This window comes from Uranotaenia lowii, chromosome 3 (assembly GCF_029784155.1).
Source record: "Uranotaenia lowii strain MFRU-FL chromosome 3, ASM2978415v1, whole genome shotgun sequence".
NCBI classification, from domain to species: Eukaryota; Metazoa; Arthropoda; class Insecta; order Diptera; family Culicidae; genus Uranotaenia; species Uranotaenia lowii.
The window spans coordinates 274,983,482-275,005,102 of record NC_073693.1 but is presented as its reverse complement, the minus strand read 5'-3'; the positions used below and the strand labels follow the sequence as shown (position 1 = coordinate 275,005,102).

General features: G+C 35.4%; 1 protein-coding gene across 1 annotated transcript; it reads left to right on the top strand.

Annotated features, from left to right (window-relative positions):
* The first annotated feature begins 8,126 nt into the window (after positions 1–8,126).
* On the top strand, positions 8,127–9,075 carry LOC129755260 (glutathione S-transferase 1-1-like). Its single transcript, XM_055751652.1, has 3 exons — positions 8,127–8,241; positions 8,314–8,736; positions 8,810–9,075. The coding sequence occupies exons 1-3, from the start codon at positions 8,155–8,157 to the stop codon at positions 8,951–8,953; spliced, it is 654 nt and encodes a 217-aa protein (XP_055607627.1). The 5' UTR covers positions 8,127–8,154; the 3' UTR covers positions 8,954–9,075.
* The last annotated feature ends 12,546 nt before the right edge of the window (positions 9,076–21,621 follow it).

Below are 21,621 nucleotides of genomic sequence, written 5' to 3'. Positions count from 1 at the left end.
AATCGACTCTTCATTTACCGATGTTCGTTTATTTTTTACCGAAAAAATTACCGAACAGTTTAACGATTTACACATGTTAGGATTTCGGTAAAAAAATTACCGAACTCGGTAATTTTCGTTTACTGTGTAGAATTTTTGGTATTTTTTTTACCCCTAAATGTATGCAGCAACCTTATGGTTTTTCTTTCAAAATATTTTTGACAGAAAAATGTAACATTTAATTCAAACAACACTTAAAATTACTGCATTTTGTGCTTTAAATATTCGTAATGACATCACCAATATACAGTTGCGTTCAAAAAAGAATGAAATCGCGTGAAGCAGCGCACCGACTTCCAACTTTGACAAGCTGCCATTTCTCTCTCGGTCAATATTTTATCATGAAAATTTCACAATATCTAGTTCAACTCTCCAACTAACTCTCTACAAAATTTGAAGTCTTTACAATGACGGAAAACAAAGATATAGACCTTTTTCCGTAAAAAAAAGAAATTTAGAGTTGCTTCACTAAACTTGCTGTATCTTCGACAATTTTCATTGAAAAATCTTGAAATTTGGTTCAAGGATGTAAAAATGTTGAATCTAGTACCAGGTCAAGTATCGTCAAAATTGGTGAAAGCGGTCAAAAATGGTGCCGGGTAGAAAATCGGGTTCATTATTGCCCAACATACGATTTCATTCTTTTTTGGAAGGATGTTTGGATGGAAAACATCGTCATTCATGTATTCTTGGTTTTTTCTTTTAAAAAATCCAATTTTTTCTCAAAGAGTATTGTAAATTGATAAAAACTTCATTCGTGCTTTGTTTCGGGAGAGAAAATGTTTCAACAGAGTTCAATATAAGAAGAACAGAGTTTCAGAAATGACCTGCTAATTATTCCGATAAACAAATTTGATACACAATTAAAGCGAGTATTCTATTCGCTCTTGTGTTTCAATACAAGCAGGAAGGAACTTTCTATCAATTTACAACATTCTTTGTAATAAATTTTGATTTTGTTAAAGAAAAAACCAAGAATACATAAATTACTATATTTTCCATACAAACATCCGTCCAAAAAAGAATGAAATCGTATGTTGGGCAATAATGAACCACATTTTCTAGCAGGCACCATTTTTGATCACGTTCATCGATATAGACGAAACATGGCCTGGTACTAGATTCAACAATTTTACATCTTTGGACCATATTTCAAGAATTTTCAATGAAAATTGTCGAAGATACAGCAAGTTTAGTGAAGCATCTCCAGATTCCTTTTTTACGGAAATAGCTCTATCTTTGTTTTCCGTCATTGAAAAGACTTTAAATTTTGTAGAAATTTAGCACAATAGTTGAACTACATTGTGTGAAATTTTCATGAAAAAATGTCGAACGAGAGAGAAATGGCAGCTTGTCAAAGTTGAAAGTATGCGCGCAGCTCCACGCGATTCCTTTCTTTTTTTAACGCAACTGTATTAGCTTAGCTTAGCTTGATTGACTACTCACATCCACCTTAAACTATGGAACCCGAAAATGCTTAATTTTTTAAAATCAATTGTTTTAGCTTATTATATTGAAATAACACCAACGCATTTCGAACTCCATAATCGCAGGCGTGGCTCAGTAGAATGAATTCCACATCGCCAATGGTTGCTACTCCGTGATTGACCGAGGCCATCAATTTTGATCAGAGGTCAAAAGAATGGTGTCTGGGATTGACAAGACATTCACAATGTCCAAAACTGATGCTCTCTCTTTTAACGTCAATAACGGCGCCGGCCACGTCCTAGTAGTCAAGAGATAGGTATGAAAAAAGAGAAAGGGATGAAAGAAAAAAAAAATTGTGCATTAGGACCGAGGTCACCTCTGCATCCTAGCAAATAATTTTGTTTGGGAGATTGGGTAAAAGGATTGATCTGGAGACACTTTTGACTGTGTTGTGATCTTGAAGAATAAATCTCATATATTCCTGTTTTCCTACTGTTCGTGTATAACGCACTCTCATTTACCGCTGCTTTTTTCTCTAAACTCAAGATTTGTTTAAACGAATCTTTAAAATATTAGAACTCATTGATTTGCAATATTTTAAAAAATGAAATTTTTCAACTTTTTTTTAACAAAAATATTGTTATTCTAGTATTGTAACAGAAGAAACTGTTCGTGATTAGCACTTTACTTTTCTTTTTTTCATATCGCCTACGATGTAATGCATTGAAAACAGAAGTGATGACTTCGTTATAGAATCAATTTGGAATATTTATTAAAAAACTACCAAGTAAAAAAAAACTACTCAACATTCAATAACAAATAAGTTGTCAAAAATATACCTGACATATTTAGCAGCTCAATTAAAGTTCGATTATCCAAGAAAGTAGAGATAAAATTTATATACATCTATTAATAAAATTTCAAAACTGCAGTTATAATAAAAAAAAAGTTTTAAACGTTAACAATCCTTTGAAATAATTTCAATTATTTAAAATTTAAGTTTAGCCTGAAAACTTCATCTAATCAGCCTCCAAAGCATCATATAAAATATCCATTAGTTTATTTTCTGCCAAGTTTATGGGAGATCGATCACTGCATTTTTAATACGAAAAAACTAAATTTTAGACATTTTTATCGATTTTGAAAATTGTTAAAAAAAAAATGGAACCAAAATCGTATTTACGAGGAAACTATTTTTAAATAAAAATTTAGAACGGGCTCACCACAGCACCAAAGGGGAATTTTGACCTCGAAGGATCCAGGGCAGAGTAATAGCTTCCACTGCAGTTAAAACCAACGATTCCTTCCAGGTGTCGGCAATTCTTGGCTCAGATGGATCAGGTGGTGTTGTGGAGACTTCTTCAGATGCGCTTCTTCAGAGGATTCGAATCTTTAGGGTGAATTTTCTTCGGGTCGGCCAGTACCATAAAATCTTCGATATTCGATCGTTCCTTTGAAAACTTCACAAATTTTCAATTTTTCGAGTTGTATTTCTCACTGTCAGAAAAAACGCGTCCCTTTCTTTTTTTAACGCAACTGTATTACCTAATAACTATAAATTTACAACCGTTTTCTTTTGATTTTTCATGAAAAACAAATTTTCTTGCAACTTACCCCTTTTTCTTAGTATTTGTTGTGAAAATCGTATGTTTTTCAAAATTAAAAAAATACCCGGTTAAGCTAATAATTTTTCTGACCATGTAAATTGAATAAACTTTAAAACATTTGATGTACAAGCAGTGTGATTATCTGTGAATAACGCGCCCTACCAGTAGAGCATCATTTAGGGACATTTAGCTACGTCGTCGTGCTGGCCTCTTTCACCACGGGGTGATGTGGTAGATAGCACCGATTGTGATTTAAATCATCTGCATCTAACTTCCGCATGTGTCCGCCATTTTCGTATTCTCGCATGAAGTCAGTACATTGTTGTCGAATATCTCCAGCCCTCAATAATCATCTCTCGAGACTCTGAAACCTTTTCAGTGCGATCTCCCTTGAATCACCAAGTTCTGAGAAAGTGTGCTCGTTCTTGGGAAGTGTTACTGTGTAGCGTCCGTCTGAACCACGATGGACAGTGCGCTCAAAATGTTGCTCCCCAGGCGCTTCCTCCGGAGAATAGTTGTGAGAGGCTCATACTTCCTCGAAGGATCAATGTTGGGGGATGACGTACCCGTTTGGCTGTAGAATGACCTCCGTTGACCTTCTGACCACTCCTGGATTCTGCAGTGTAGTCGCTCTTCCCCTTCTGCCTTCAAAAGAGCGGATTGATGCCACGACTTAGTAGTGCCTTGAGTTGAGTTTGTTCGAGGTTCTGGTCAACTCCGGCCCAATAATTAAAAAACACCGACGTACAACTTTAATCACAACACATTTATTGCAAGGAAACACTACATTTATTATATTGAACGCCATATAACTTTATTCTTAAGTGTAGGTACAAATTTGTGGAGTTTTGCAGAGCTTCCCAGGTGTCGTGACTCTGGGCTTTGTTGCTCGAATTTGCACTACTTTTCTTCATAAAAAAACACTTTTTTATTGCGATAACAAAACGCGTCAGTTACTTCCAAATTTATCCAACTGAATGTCTTCTCCTTTTCCCGAAGTCACTCACTTCCATTGTTTCTCTCTCTCATCTCTTTTATAGTAGCTTATAAACTCCTCGTCAATTCTCATTCTCTCAATTACACGCTTCCGCTGTTTTGCAACATTTGAGAAAACCGTTTTGACTACTTCGTCAGAAAATTACTTATTATGGATTACGAAGGAATTCAATTTATGTATTTGTTCGTAATAATGAATTTAAAATAAAACTTCAATTTCCTTACACCTTCATACACCTTATTTCCTACACTAGTGACCTTCTGTGCTCGGTTATCCGATCTGGACTGACCACTCCGTAGTCTTGGGAAAGCAAAATCGGTGGGTGACCTTCTCCAGTGTTTAAACTCATGCGCTTTGGTGATTCGTTAAACGCTTGTGGCCTGAAGTTCGACATCACTGTTCGCCAGTTTTCTTTGGTAGCCGCATATGGCTGCATTTTTAGATTAGGGTGGTTCATCGTCCAACATGTGGACATTAAATTTTTAGAAGGCATTGAAGTTGAAAAGTGTTGCATGATGTCCAAAACTTTAATGCAATAAATAGTAGGGGAAAGTTAGGAAAGCTCAGTTTTTCATGATTTTCCAGACGCCTCAAAAAACCCGTGACAAGAGCAGTTGTATGTATGTATGTTGGTTATTATCCACCATGGGTGCACTGATTCACCGCAGTTTCTGCCTGAGTATGTACTCACATGCATTCTTTAGATTATTAAGTTCGACAAATCTCCAATGCAAAGCGTACACCATACCTGGACCCCATGGCTTCGTATGAACTGTTATGGAGTGAATGTATTACGTGTGTTGATGTAGGTATATTTTGGAAGAACGAATCAATCAGGTGGGCTAGTTTACTTACAGGTATTCCGGCATCCGTGTATATACCTGGCCAGCTGGCAACTGATTGAAGATTTCTATTATATAGTCAGTTATGGAATGACACAAATCTTACCTGTCGGCTGCTTATAGGATTCGAAATTTTCTTGCCGATACCGGGAATCGAACCCAGTACGCCTGGCATACCAATACCAGACTCGCGCCAACCTATCTACTAGACCACATCGGCGTAACTTGATGGTTGTTGTGGATCAAGCTGTCAAACATATCTCGGAACAGTATCCAGTCCCGGAGTTTTCCATTGAAAACTGGCAGCTTGACACGAGAGATTGTATCAGCTCTTTCTGCAGGCCCAGATGCACTCAAGACCTCAACCTTCCTCGGACGCAACGCAAGGAGTGCTGCTTTCAGGGAGCAGTACTGCTCTTCGATCTCTAGAGTTTTCTCGTCGATTTTGGCTTCACGCTCCGTAGCCTGTTTCTGCAATCTCCTTTTCTTGGCAGCCTCTGACTCCTTTTCATCCTTTTTCTCACCATCACTGTCTGCAATATCCAAATGCACTTCAACTTTTTATCGCACTAAGTTAAACTTTTTCAATGTCGACTCTAACAGACACAATCTTACTTCAATCTGGGATTCATGAAGCTCAAAAGTCGCACAAAATTAGCGACTCCCTTAATTGAGGCTCTCAACTGGCGCTCTTGCTTCCTCAAGATGCTGTACTCTTCCATTTTGCAAGTTATTTTATTCCAAAACTTGTGAATAACTTAGAGAAAATCCGAAAATCACAGACCATGACGATATGTCAGTGAAATCACTAAATTCGATCTGCACCAATAGGAACTCAACAATTCCAATCCGACACTGGTCTGGACACATCTGGACATACTGGTTGAACCCCAAATTTGATTCACTCTATTTTCAAACACAATCTGACTGAATCACCAATTTGATTCACTTATCCAACACAATCTGATCAATTCTCAGACCAAATTTGACTCAATTTGCTCAACGTTTCACAAAAACCGACTTTGACAGGGAATCACGGCTTGACAGCCAAAGTAGAATCAACAATTTGGAATTGCACACAATATTGATCAACTACCCAAAATACAATTAAAATTTCAGAATTTATTTTTCAGCCACAAAATCTCAAGAAACCACACATCAACAACCACATTCATGCGCTACTTATCTCCAATATCCAGCCAAAACTGTCCGATAATCCGTCCGATTATCCAAAAGTCCGATCAAAAAACAACTCTGCTTGGGATCCACTGGCTCCGTCCTCTTCGCTAGGCTCAAACACTAGCGTCCGATGGTATCAGGAATCCGCAATGGCGATCCTCCACGATGATTGCGCTTTGTTCCAATGCGCGTCCAAATGACGCCAACTTTAAACAATTGGAGCGTCCCACAGCAGGTACAAAGTGTCCGATACGAAATGTCAACACAATACCACCACTGAACTGTTCAAAATGTTGAACAAATTCACTGTTCCATCCGGCTCGAAGGACCAAAAATGTTCGATAACACTAGAGAGTTGACTGTAAACACTCAAATAAAAAACTTTAAATTACCCCTTCTAGCGATTAACACACAGAAAACATCACAAATTTACAAAAGAACAAGACAATTATTTATTTTATTTATGTAATTTATTTACATGGTTTTCCATCTCACGACAAAATCTGATGAACAAAATTCTGCCAATTCACTCGGTCCATAGAAACCGTTCTCCAACATCTCGGGATACGCCAGATCACATTCCACTTGGCTTAACTTCCTCGCTACGTGCGCCTACCGGTTTGGCAGCGAACCTGTTTTTCAGGGCAGTCGCCAAGCCGGCATTCTCGCAACATGTCCTGCCCAGTGTATCTGTCCAACCTTCGCCACCTTCGTAATACTGGGTTCATTGTAAAGTCGCGCGAGCTAGTGGTTCATCCTTCATGAGCGTCATGTACAGGTTACATTTCTTGCGAGGGCTAAGTCTTCTCGACCGCAGTTGCTTGTGGAGTCCACTTCCGCTGATCATTCGCCGCCGGATCTCTTGGCTGTTGTGATTGTCTGCGGTCACCAGTGAGCCGAGATATACAAAGTCTTCGACTATTTCCAGCTCGTCGCCCTCGATCGTGATCTTGTTATTACTGGACAAGAGGGCTCGGTCGGCCTCGGACCCGCAGGCCAGCATTTGTATCCAACCCAATCCTTTATGCTTCGCATTTCAGTTTGCGTAGATCTCCTCCACCGCCTCAGATGATCGGTTTGTCAATGTAGTCGGCAAAGCAGATGAGTTGCAGCAGATCTGTTGAAAATCGTGCCCTGAATTTAGCCTACCGCACATCGAATGACACCTTCAAGTGCCACGTTGAACATCATGCAGGATAGACCATTGATTTGTCGAAGCCTCCTGTGCGATTCGGATGAACTCGACAATTCACCCGAAATTCGCACACAGCACTGCGTTTCAGCCATCGTCGCCTTGATTGTTCTCGTCCATAATTTTCCATTTCTTGTTACGGTCGATCGTGTCGTATGCGGTTTTGAAGTCAGTAAATAGATGGTGTGTAGGGACTTGTTCACGGCATTTTGGAGGATTTGTTGTAGTCTGAAGATCTGGTCCGTTCGTCGAAGGGACCTTCATGAAGCCGGCCTGATGACTACCCGCGAATCTGTTTGCTTGTGGCGTTAGGCGGCAAAGTAGGATTCGGGACAACACTTTGTAGGCGGCATTGAGGACAGTGATCACTCGGCAGTTTTCACAGTCCAATTTTTTGCCCATCTTGTAGATGGGGTATATTACCCCCTCCTTCCACTTCTCCGGTAGCTGTTCTGTGTGCCAGATTCGAACCATCAACTGGTGTAGGCAATCGGCCAACTTGTCCGGGCCCATTTTAATAAGTTCAGCTTCGATGGCTGGTGAATGGCTTCCTCATCGTTGGGAGTGACTATGTCGAGACAACTAACGACTTTTAACGCAACTCAAAATACCCATTATGCCCTTATTTGCTTTTTACGAAAAATAACTGGGAAAATGTCCATTCATGCAATTCTATTTCTTAAAATTAACACATGAACACGATAAAAACAACTAAATCGAAATGCATTGATTCGGCCAAGCTTAGCGAATATCCGATATCACTTATCTTATCGGAGATGACGAATTGATACGAGCACGGCAAAATGCTTCGGTTATCAATGGACTCAGTTTCGGTTCAAAAGTTTCTTCCATCGGTTAGCCAGATCCAGAATGCCTATCACGCTGTACTATTATCCCATGGGCCCACCGGCTAGGGCAATCATCCTTCTAATTAAAGAATTGGGGCTCAATGTACAGGTATTTGAATGTAAAGATTGATCGGTTATCGAATATCAATGAAATGACATTCTATCTTATCGTTCACATTAGCTCAAGGTTGTGGATTTGCAAGCCGGGGAAACGCGAACCGAAGAATTCCTCAAGATGAATCCACAGCACACGGTTCCTACCCTGGATGATAATGGATTCTACCTGTGGGAATCCAGAGCCATCCTAGCTTACCTGGTGGAAACCTATAGCCCAGGTCACACACTATACCCAACCATACCCCGGGAAAGGGCAGCCATCAATCGTATTCTGCATCATGATTTGTCCACACTGTACGCCCACACCACACTCAAGCTCATGCCAATCTGGATGCGTCAAACTACCGTCGTCAGTGAGGACATGAAGAAGGAATTCTACGAAGCACTGGAAAAATTAGAGCGATACCTGATCCGTAACGAATGGTTTGCCGGGGAAAATATCACGCTTGCCGATATCTCGTTGTTACCAACTATTGCCTCCATGGTGGTATGGTTCAACTACCTTTTATTCAATAGTCATCAATGTTGTTGTATTATTCTTAATCATTCTTCTTTGACAGCACACCGGTGTGGATTTCACCCGGTTTCCGAGGTTGGCCGCTTGGTATGAGAATTGTAAGATTCTCAAGGGGTACGAAGAGGATCAACAAGTTGCTGAACAAGCTGGTGCCTACTTTAAATCGCTGGTAACGGAAGGTTTTTAAGGTTTTCTGTACCTACCGGTTCTTTTCGATATTACATATTAAGCCCCTTCGCTGGGCGCGTGTGTCGATTATGTTATCATCTGCGGTAATGTCTGCGGTTGTTTTTAACTGATAGTTGATGATAATAAAAGAGCTGTGTTTGCGTTTGGTATTCAAAAGATTTTTTTAATAAGTTAAGTACAATAAAAACTTATTACACTAAGGACCGCAAAGAAATCGAAACCCGAAAACACCGATATTCCCCACTCTTTAATTTCTGTGTGTTTTTTGTTTGTTTGTTCTCTGTAGGCTCAGCTGTCTTAAGACCTAGAGAGCCGAAATTTTGCATTAAAGCTCTCTAGGACCAGGAATGATAAAAAATATTATCAGATTTTTGTAGAATCCCTTTTGAAGGGGACCGTCCATACAAACAAATATGGAAGTTATACATTGGATTGTATGTAATGAAGTATGAGTGTTTTGAAGAACGAGCGATTAATTTCAGTTGTTCAATTTTGCGTCATGGGTTGGTCAAAAGGGTTGTAAATGTAAATTTGACCTTTTTTTTATTTCCCGTGTATGCATTCGAACAAGAAGTAAATTTCTACACGGGTGGTCTAAATAATTGGCGGTCAATCATTTTGTTATCTTGAATTAAAGCAAAAGAGTCGTGCATAAATGCTGTTTAATATTGTATGCAATATTTTCCGGAAAATGCTTCCCAATTAAAACATTTTAACTCCTTATCTCATATTAAAAGTTTAAAGACAAAAGCAGTTTGTACGGGATCAGCTAATATGCGATAACATAAATATCGTCAACTAGGGCAACATGCAACAATTTTCAACTTCAATGGCTTCTAAAAAACTTATGTTTCCAGTTAATCCTAACCTTTATGCATTAAAAACTTTAAAGATGATGGGAAATCAAATTGGCGTAGTTCAGGGCCGTAGGAAGAACCGGCTCATGGGGGGGGGGGGGGGGGGGAATTTTTCCTATAACATTTTTGCTTGAACAAAGCATACACAAGGAATAGTTAGAAAAATGAAAGTTTTATATGTATAATTATTTAGGTTTGAGTTTTTTACATTCAAAGTGAGGAATTTAATCTTATTTTCGAAAACAAGTTCTAGAAGTTCCCGATTTGCCAAGATTTTTTTTTTTTAAATAGGGATTTGAAGATTTATTTCAAAGAAAAACTTTTTATATTTACCTAAATTAGAAAGTAGTAAGCTAATTCTTTTTAAGCATGCCCATTTGAGGCATTTGTAAAAAATTATCAAATATTTAGAAATAAAAGTAAGAGATAAGGTTTGCGGTTCAAATCAGATTTATTTTCTTCTCGATTAAAACTGAAGATTATAGTTTGAACCTTTTTTAAGAAGAATCTGCAATATAAATAATGTTAAACAAAAAACCTGTAAAATATGTTTTCAGTTGAATTTTAACTTGAAATTTATTTTATATACAAGTCCTTTGGCCTCATAAAATTACCATTGATAATTTATTTCATGACTAGCTGATCCCGTTCGAACTTCGTTTCGCATTTAAATTTAAAGCTGATGATTTTGTATTTGGTTGGTAATTGGGACGAATTTTCACCAAAAAAATTCTTAAAATACTAAACAGAATTTGCAAGCGACCTTTTTGCTTGTCTATCAAACGGAAATTTAAAGTAAGAAATTCATTGACTGTCGAAAAGAACACCCGTGTACGAAGTTTTGTCTTTTTCGATACATAACAACGAAATCTTATATATTTAAAGGTAATATTAACGGTCGCTTTTCTGTCGTCTGATTAAAAATTTTAATTCATAAATCAATTTTCCGTTTTGTAAAACACCCGTGAATGAACTTGTGGATCTCATACATATAAAACAATTATTGAAAAAAACATTAATCAGTAAATATGGACGACCCCTTTTTATGTCGTCTAATAGAGAGTTTGTTATCAGGAATCGATTCCTCGTCATGCAAAACTCTCGTGTTGAAATTTTTGCCTCAGTATGATGCCTGACAACGTAGTTATTTATTGCAAAAAAAAAATCGAAAATATTAAAACGAAACTTTTTACTGATTCCTTGTCAAAACTTAACACGTGAAATCAATAACATATGCTGTAAAATTCCCATGTGCAAATTTTCATTATAATCCTATGTATAATCAAGACAATGGGGCTTATTCTGAGAGTCACGTGACGTGATGTGACAAATTTCACATCGTTGTGCCGACTCCAGAAACCACTCTAGGCTAGAAGTTTCAGCTCATATGTCCTGTGATCGAATTTTGGAGCTTATTCATACTAACGTTTCTTCTCTGAAACATTTCCTGGAGTCAGAATAAAGAAGTGAAATTTGTTAGTCACGTCACTTAATTCGCAGAATAACCCCCAATATTGTAAAAACACTGAACAAATAATATGGACGACCATTTTTGCCGACCCCTGACTCGAGATTTGAAATCTGAAACAATTGAGCGTCCCTCAAAACTTCTATGTGGAAATTTTCATCTCTATCCAATGCATAATAACTTCAATACCGCAAAAGCATTGAACAGTTTATATGGACGACCCCCTTCGCAGACCTCTGAATTAAAATTCGACTCCTGAAATCATTAGTCGATTTATGAAACTCTCACGTAGGGGAGAGGCGGGCTATATGCGCGTATTAAGGAAAACACTCATTTTCTCCCATATTCCGATAGATAGGAACCTGAAAACTATATGCACATGAGCGGACATCTGTTTTCTATACGTAAGAGCAATTTTTCTGTTTAAATCTCTTACAGTTTTTGTGAAAATAATTTTATAATAAAAGAAGTCAAAATAGCCGATTTCCGAAACCGGCGGGCTAAATGCGCATATTTATGTTTTAAGCTATATTTCATTTACACTCGCAATATTTTGAAATTATTTGATTGAAAATGGTAGAAACGGATGTTAGGCATACGTCAAGGCTGAAATTTTGGTGAAATTTTTTACATCACTAGCTCTTTTGCATGAAACATAGTTAAGTATGCCATATGGCCATATTTCATGGTAATATTTTGTTCATATTAAATTTTTATCGGATCAGTATGAAGTTGTTCTTTTTTCGCTGTAAGATCGTGATTTGAGCGTAGATTTAATGTTTAAATGATAGAAAGTAAAAAATTTATAAGAATAATCTATTTTTCTTGATATAGGCATTTAGCCTGCCTTGATATGGGCATTCAGAACCTGTCTCGTATTCCAATATCTTATCATCTACAACTTTGCAAAAAGCTTCAATTTGTTGAATTTCCGATTTCCAGATGAATAAGAAAGAAAAACTATTAAAATTTTTGTTCACAGAATCTGTACGCACGATAACTAAAGTTCAATATATTATAACAAAACTGACAAAAATCTTGTTTGAATTTTTAAGTATTTTCGACTTTATATAACAATTTAATTTTTTCATGCCGTGTGTTAAAAGCGTACTACCCTCAAACTGCACTGAATAGATATGATGAATCTCTAGCCATATCGTCAATCGGCTGTATGCGCAAATTACCTAACATGCGCATTTAGGAACACTTCCCCCTACCAAGTTTCCATCTTAATCCATTGTATTTAAGCATTGATATAGCAAAAACAGTGTTACCCTTGAACCCGAATTTAAAACCTGGAATCGATGGATCGTTCCTCAAAATACTCTTGTGCAAATTTCCATCAAAATCAAAAAAATAAAATAAAAATAAAAATAAAATTAAATAGTTGATATGGACAACCCCTTCTGCCGACACCTTCTACAAAATTTGATAACTGGAATTGATTGTCCTTTCTTTAAAATCCCTGTCTGCAAATTTTCATCTCAATCCAATGCATAATAACGCCAGTATCGTAAAAACATTAAAAAATCGATATGGACGACCCCTTTGGCCGATCCCTGACCCTGATTTTAATACCTGGAATAGATTGCTCATCCCTCAAAACACTCATGTGCAAATTTTCATATCAATCCAATGCATAATAACGTCAATATAGTAAAAACACTGAACAGTTCATATGGACGACCCCTTTTTCCGACCCCTGACACTAAAATCAATACCTGGAATCAATTCCCCATCTTTCAAAACTCCTATGTGCAAATTTTTGCTACAATCAGACGAAGAATAACGCCAATATCGCGAAAACAATATTTGTCTTATATGGACGACCCACTTCAGAAGGGGCCATCCGAAAATCTGAAAACATTTTTCATCATTCCTGGTCCTAATGAGTATCCATGCCAAATTTCAGCTCTCTAGCTCTTAAGACGGCTGAGTCTATAGAGGACAAACAAACAAACAAACCCAAAGAGATTGCTTTTTGAATATACCTATAGATTATAATCCTGTGAAATTTAAAAAAAATCCTAAAATTGTATTTTTAATTTGTGATTTCTTCTGGTTTGTGTTTCAAATTGACTCTGATTTAATATAAAATTTTTATTTTGAATCCAGAATCAAAATTTTGAAACTGCGATCGCCTGTAATGTGAATTCTTAATAAAATGCTAACGTTTATATTTTCATTATGATTTTAAACCTTAACTTCGGGTTGAATCTGAGTTTTCAATTTTGATTCCAAATCTGAGTACTACCTTTTAAACATGAGTTCGAAATCTAGATTGTGAATATTTAAACGGTTTTTGGAGTTTAAGCTCTAGATAATAATTCTCACCAATTAATTTTAAACAGATTTTTTACAACAAAAAAACGTCACGGGACACATATTTTATCTATTCGCTCTTGAGTTATTATACAAATTGTAAGGAAGTGATGGAAGTAAGGATGGGAGGGGAGGGGGGGGGATCATGATCAAACATTCCGTATATTCAAAAACACTCCTATGAAAAATTCTAATCCATTTGCTCCATTGTATGATTGTTCCCATGTCATATTTCGTTCCATTTGTTAGATAAGTTCTTGGTTTATGCAAAAAAAATCGCATGTGAGCTTCCGTCTTCACTAACATTATAACCAATTGAAGAAGAAAGAAGTCTCAATTAGGCAAATAACCATTTTACGTATTCAAATGCCTTCGCAAGTCAAATTTGTTTTGTTATTTGCTCCATTAGTCCTCGAGTTATGCGAAAAATTGTAAAGTAGTACCAAATATTCACATTAACATTCCTTGTGCTCAAACACCCCCCACCTTAAGCCAAATTTCGTAACATTTGCTGGATCAGTACCCGACTGATGAAAAAAATTGTATGGGAGCACCCTATTCCCTTTAAACTTTCCGACTAAAGGAACGGAGGGTTTACAAAATATCATAGAAGCATTTGTCGTAATTAAATACTTTCTCACGCCAAATTTAGTTCCATTTGCTTGATTAGTTTTCTAGTAATACTTAAAATTGTAGAGGAGCCTCCTCCCAACTTAATTTTTCCTCGCTGGAAGGAAGGAGGGGTACCAAATATTCATAGAAGCATTTCTCGTACCCAAATACCCTTCCAAGCCGAATTTGGTTTCATTTGCTCGAATAGCTTTCAAGTTATGCAATAAAAAAAGAAAGTGGTTGGGGGGGGGCTTTCCCCCCTCTTTTCTGTTTTTTCACTTGAAGAAGGGAGGGGTCTGAACTAATCAGCGTACCATTTCTCATATTCCACTTCTCTCCCATGTCAAATTCGGTTCCATTAGCTTGATTAGTTCTCCAGATGTGTATAAAATTGTAAGGTAGGCCCCCTTCTCCCTTTCTATCTTCCCATTGAAATAAGGAAGGGGTACAAATTATTGTTTAAAACATTCTTTGTACCGAAATACACTCCCATGCCAAATTTCGTTCCATTTGCATGATCAGTTGTCGAGTTATGAAGACTTATTACTTTTATTTGGAAGACCCCCTCCCCTCTTCCAGTGAGAGGGAGGGGTCCCAAACTATTATAGGAACCTTCCCCGGCCTCCAACACTTTCATATGTCAAGTTTCACGCAAATCGGTTCAGTAGTTTCCGAGTCTATAGGGAACAGACAAACAGACAGAAATTCATTTTTCTATATAGGGGAGAATGAGGATACTTGATCACTGGGGATACTTGATTCCTTAGCTATATCTCGAAACTGGAATGTCTTACAAAGATCAAATGTTCTAGAAAAATTTGCCAAAATGAGCAAAATAACAATGCTTGTAGTTTAAAAATTTTTTACAAAATAATTGTTTGAGTAATTGAACTTTGTTTGAAAAATTTCACAAAATGAAACTTGAAGATCTTTTTTTATCACTTTAAAATGTTCTTCTAGTTCATCAATGGGTTCAAGTATCGTTCTAATTTTTGGAGTATAGAAACTTGAAGTTACAAGCTGTCAGAAAATGTCAAAGGCGGCGAGTTGCTAAATTTTTCCAAAAAGATATAGTGAAATTATGAAAAGGGGATCAAGTATCCCCACTCTCCCCTATAGATTTGTTTAAATTTCATTAAATTCATTTCTATTTAAAAAAAAGTTTGAGTCAATGACATTTTGAACGAGAGATTTTTAAATGAGCTCATAAGTCGAAATTTTTTAGTATCTGTGATAGCGAGCCGAGGTGCTACGGTTGGTGGCCTACACACGAATGCCGTGCTGCGTGCACAGGCAACAAAAGTATGCTACTCGAGGTAACATGAGGCGGAGGCGTACATGGCTATATTGATAGGAGATCTTACTTACAGTATGACGCATGTTTATGACATCACCACATCTCCCTTTTTCTCCAAATTAAATAAATTTTGTTATTGTCAGTCCTTTCAAAGATGTTATGTATATAATGAAATGTGATCATTTCGTTTATGATCTGGTATATATAGAATTAATTGACACACTTCCATTGCCTCTTAACACTAGAAGGACCGGCAAATTGAATATACCTATTCGGACCGTGACCAGTCAAAATGACTGGTAAAGGGGAAATTCTTTATATCACAATATTTTTAACTTTTTTCTTTTGACATTATTTTGTTATTAATTCGATAACATTTTTGTTATAAAATGGAAATATTTTTTCACCATGGGTGCACGGAATCACCTCACTTTGGCATAGTTGACGAATGAGTGTATGTCATAACATGAATATTTCAATTAATTATCAAAAAATTAAAACACATTATCAATCTAATTATAAAATCATGTTAGATGGCTATGGGTATTGATCATAGGTGCACGGTTTCACTTCAGTTTTGTTTTATTAGATATTTTCTAGCATTCATCACTCTGAAATTTTTCAACACGTTTTCTATAAATTATACCTGATATTGTAGGTTTTGAAGCATATTTTATCTATAAGTAGAGCAATTTACCATGGCTGCACGGATTCACCGCCATTTATCCAAAATCAATTTTTTTGCATGCTAAAGCTTATGAATAAAGACTTTTATAGATTCAAATGAAAACTGCGTTATAGACATGGGTTTTCACTATGGGTGCACGGATTCACCGCGTTTTAATCAAATATTGGACTTTTTCGAAATTTTGAAAAAGCATTTTTACAAATCTTAACTAAACCAAAATCGAAATCGTGCCTTTCATGTTGAGATATTAACATTTAAATAACGATTTTTATTTTAAGTTCCGTTTTTTTCATTCCTGGAAAAGAAATATTTCAAAAATATCTTGAAATAATAAATTTATTTATTTATTACAATAAAAAAGGTTTTTGCAAACGTATATTTATCTGATAGGATCTGATCAACATCCAAGAAATTAAAAATCGGTTACCATGGACCGAGTGAAATTTGAGAATTATATGCATCAAGTTATGTCGTGTGACGGAAAACAGTGAAAATAATAATAATGAATCAACATTGTCAAATGTACACGTTGAAAAGTTTTTCGATTGACCAATATTGCATTTTAAATACCTATCATATCTATTTAACTCAAAAATATTTTGTGTTCTGAAGCAAGTTGAAAACAATTTATTTCTATATAATTTACAACGGCGAATTTACAGCTTTTCTGTGCACCCATGTTGAAATATCTTAGCGCCGTTGTGGTGTATCAGATAGGCTTGTGCGAGTCTGGGTTCAAACCCCATAAGTTGCCGACAGGTAAGATGTTTTTCCTCTTCCCACTGATCAGTATGCTATGCCATGGTTACTATCCTCTCGCGTCGTATGTTCGCGACGCCTCGACCATGGAGACGAAAAACAAACCGTTAAAATGTTCAATCAGTTGCCAACTGGCCAGGTATATACACGGGTGCCAGAATACCTGTAAGTGAACTTGCATTGGAAATTTGTCGAACCTAATAATCTAAGAATGCATGTGAATACATACTTGGGCAGAAACTGCGGTGAATCCGTGCACCCATGGTGGATAACCAACATATGAAAAATATTCCGTGCACTCATGTTGAAATATCATTTAAATTATTCAGTTTAATAGCTGTTGTCTTCAAATTTGAATAAATGAGCACACAATTCATAATTATTTTACTCATTCTGGTTTAGTATAAAACATATTTATAACCTAAAACTACTCGATTACTCGAATGTACATGTATTAAATCTAACATAACTTTTACAAATCTTGATGAAATTTCGCCAAATTTTGACAGAAAGTTCGATTAAAGTTGGGCAACAAAACAGACCAAAAAAAATTGGGAGTCGAGTGCTTGAAGCGCCACACAGCGGCCAATCCGAGAACTTTTTCTACAAATTTTCATGACTTTGTATCGAAAATCAATAATTTCATAACAAATGACACACTTCTGCCCACCATAAATCAACTAGGGCTCATTGTCTTGAATGTAGATTGCAAATGAAACCAAAAGCAATCGAAAAAAAATTATCTAGTTTGAGTTATAGGGTTGTGAATTTTACCAGTCATTTTGACTGGTCACGGCCCGAGTGTCCATGGCGAAATTTATCTCGCTTATTAAAAGAGCTAGTGAAATAAAAAATACACAGTTTTGTATAGATTCAAAATTCATGAAAATTCATATTTTTTGCGAATTTTTAAAGCGAAGCATTCAAATAATATTCAACAAACAAAGTGTCCAACCAGTCATTTTGACTGGTGCGGTCTTTCTAGTGTTAAGATAACTTGCTGATTAATCTTTTGTTGTTCCATATTGTTTAATGTCAGGTCTCAAATCAATTTTAAGACAGACTTCCACGGTTAATCCTTTTCCGAAGATTTGAACTGTTACTTCAATACACTTCCAATTCTAGGTCAAATAACTTTGCCAACAAACAGTGCTGGTTTATTTTTCTTTTTCGAGAACGAACTATGAATGAGTGATGTACCACCATTTTTTTTTTAAAAGAAAAGACTTTCATTCAAGCATCAGTTCCCTCATCCATCTTCTTTCCGTTTTTTTTTTATAAAAGTACATCAACTGAAATAATAAGTTATCATATTGAAGACTTTACTTTATTCTTCGTTCTCAATCCAAGCCTTTTTCCATTTTTTTTGAGTCTAAAGTATAAGCAATTTCATTGAAAACTGACGAGTTACCCTGTCAATCCATTTTAGTTAAAACTTTTCTGAATTAACTTTGGTTTTTTTCCTCCAATGTGATTCTGCGTTAACCTTTTGAATTACTTCGCTCAAAACTGTTTCTGAGCAAACTTGATACATGGCTTCACTCTGAGCTTATTCTTAGTAAACATCCATTTTGATCATTTTATTAAAAGGTATTTTTTTCTTACTTCACCCAAATTTGGTTTTGAGAACATCTGATGTACAATATTCAGCAAACATAATCATCAGTCAAACCGATTTTTTTATCAAGATTTTCTCTCTAGAACATGACCCTTTACGTTCCGAAAAATCAGTTTTCTACTTACTTTTATGCTCATTGGTTTTAATGTATTCTCGGTAACCTTTCAACGTAGGATTAAATCTGTTAAGTGTCGTCTAAGAAATCAAGAAAACTCGTAAGTCGTTACGACATCTTTTTCTGATAATTTATTTTTAAATAATTAAAATTACTTATAAACCATATACTAAATATAACACGATTTCAATATCTTATCAGTTTTTGTTATCAGTTGGCGTTCATGTTGCTATGACGCATTTATTAGATCATTAATTACGATCAAGATTTGCCCTTTGTTATTTTTCTTTAAGTTTATATTAGTAGTGTAAATCCAGAAGTTTTAATGTACTATGTTCGCTGCTGAAAACCCCATTAAGCATAATCTCATGACTAATTAAATCAAACCTTAGAATAAGTTATAGAAAAGCTCTCAAAGCTAACTTTCATGAAATCGAGATAAATGTGTTTCTACAATTTCCAATTTGGTTTTTTTAAAATATAATGTCACTTGGTACAGTCACTTTCCTCAGAATATTATGTATTTATATGTAATTTGTATTCATATGTTGTTAGTTTCTCGAACCAAATAATTGTCTTTTTTTTAAATAAATTGTACTTATGATATTGAAATTATCAATTACTGTCGCAGGATAAATTGATTCATGATTCCCCTATACTTACTCAAACCCACCAGAAGCAAAGCAGAAGGCTTGGACGGTACTCCATCAGGAGGTTTTCCTAGGATCATACTTGTTGTCATTAACAGTTCACATGAAAAATTATTTGTCTTTTGCTTCAAACTCTGTTAGTTTTGAGAAAACTTTAGTAAATACACAATGTAATCTGTTCTCTTTTTTTTTACTTCTATAAAGACACTTTTTCTTGAACTTTCATTTATGTTTCCTTCATATCACTCAAAGCTGTTTCTGAGCAATTTTAAATGGTTTCAAATCAAAGAAAAAATTAAAGAAATTTTCTTAACCAAATTTAACACAAAACCTTCTCTTCTCCATGAACTGACTATACTTTCCTTCCAATATTTAATCTCAAAACCAATTCTGAGAACGCCATGATCAATAATTTCACTCAAATCCATTTCTGAGTAAACTGTTAAACTGTATAACCATATTTAATTCAATTTTCCTTTCCGTTTTTTTTCATGACTACTCGTTTTTCTTCTTCTTTATTACTCTCAAAACCAATTCTGAGAATACTTGAACCGTTTATTTCACTCAAAACCATTTCTGAGTAAACTTTAAAAGTTTTACTATATTCAACCAAATTTTCTGATGTATTAAGAAGTTCTGATTTCTTCCTCTTCATTACTCTCAAAACCAATTCTGAGAATACTTAAGCCGATAATTTCACTCAAAACCATTCCTGAGTAAACTTTAAAAGTTTTACTATATTCAACCAAATTTTCTGATGTATTAATAACTTCTATTCTCCTCCTCTAGATTACTCTCAAAACAAATTCTGAGAACACTAGAATCAATCACTTCACCATTTCTGAGCAAACTGTTTGTTTCAATTTTTTTTCTTTGAAACTGTTTCATTTATCAACAATCATACGACTCATCATTTAGACACAAAAACACACGACGTATTACAGGACACGACACTTAACGTTCTTACTTAACGGAAACCGTGTGTTTTTGTGTCTAGTAAAAGTTCTTACGTGAGCACATATCATTTAAAATGAGTGACTCATCATTTATCTGAATTTTTTTTTCTTTGAAACTGTTTCATTTATCAACAATCATACGACTCATCATTTATCTGAAAAATGAAGAACAATAAGTGCGTTTTATAATTCTCCTTGACTTGGATTTTCATTATATCGTAAAATGCAGTATAAGCATGTTGCATATAACCTGTTTTGGTCTAGCAAAAGTGAACACAAAGACATCAGGAACAAAGGAGAAGAAGATGCGTAGAATACTATTACTATACGCTTTAAAAAATAATTTTGAGCTTGGGTACTTTATGCCAATTGCTGCTACTTACATTGTTTAGTTTACCATCTTTCGACTATTGAAATATCATATTTCTGTACATCGAAATAATTTTTTTTTTCGAAAAACGAATAAAAAAAAGTAGAATTTATCACTTGCTGTTTTCTCTGATAAAGCTCATAAACATGTTGTAGTATAATATATAAGTAACTTAGTACCTAGTCATAAACCCTTTACGACCTGTATAAATTCTGTAAGATTTTAAATTTCAATGATATCATGATCTTCATCTATCAGATTGATCACAAAACTTGTTCAAATTCACATCTAATTAATATCTATCAACACCTTCCACCTACAACATTCCATCATTTTGTACCCTTCAGATGTACAAAGGTACCTACTTTACGAAATCTCATCATTGATGCGTATAATTTCCAATTGATCTCACCAATCGATCTGATAACTCTTCTACGTCTTTATACAATATTTCATAAATCAAATCCCATGGTTTTTTTTATTTATAATGAAAATATTTAACTTTTGGCTCGTCTAACAATTTATTTATCATCTACGAAATTATTTTTAGAATATATGCATTCAACACAAGCATACCCGATCCAACTTATTGGCTGGTTGGTCACCCATATAAGCTTGGCAATCTCTTTTAAATAAACTAACCATCCTTTGAAACATTCAGCAGCATTAAATAACAATGTCGACTCAACATCGCTTCTTAGAAACCCACTACTTCGTACAAAATGCCTGAAGCACTCTTTCAAATGTCACAATACATTCCAATGCCATTAGATAAACGTCTACCTTTCCTTCCAAATTTCACTTAAAACCGTTTCTAAGTAAACTTTATTTGGATTTTTTTTTAAACATATAAATATAATATTACTTTGAAAAAGATTCAAAACGCTTCTCAGTTAACTGAACTTCATGTTCGTCTTCTCAACTCAGATCACTAAACTCGAATGCCTTTTTTGG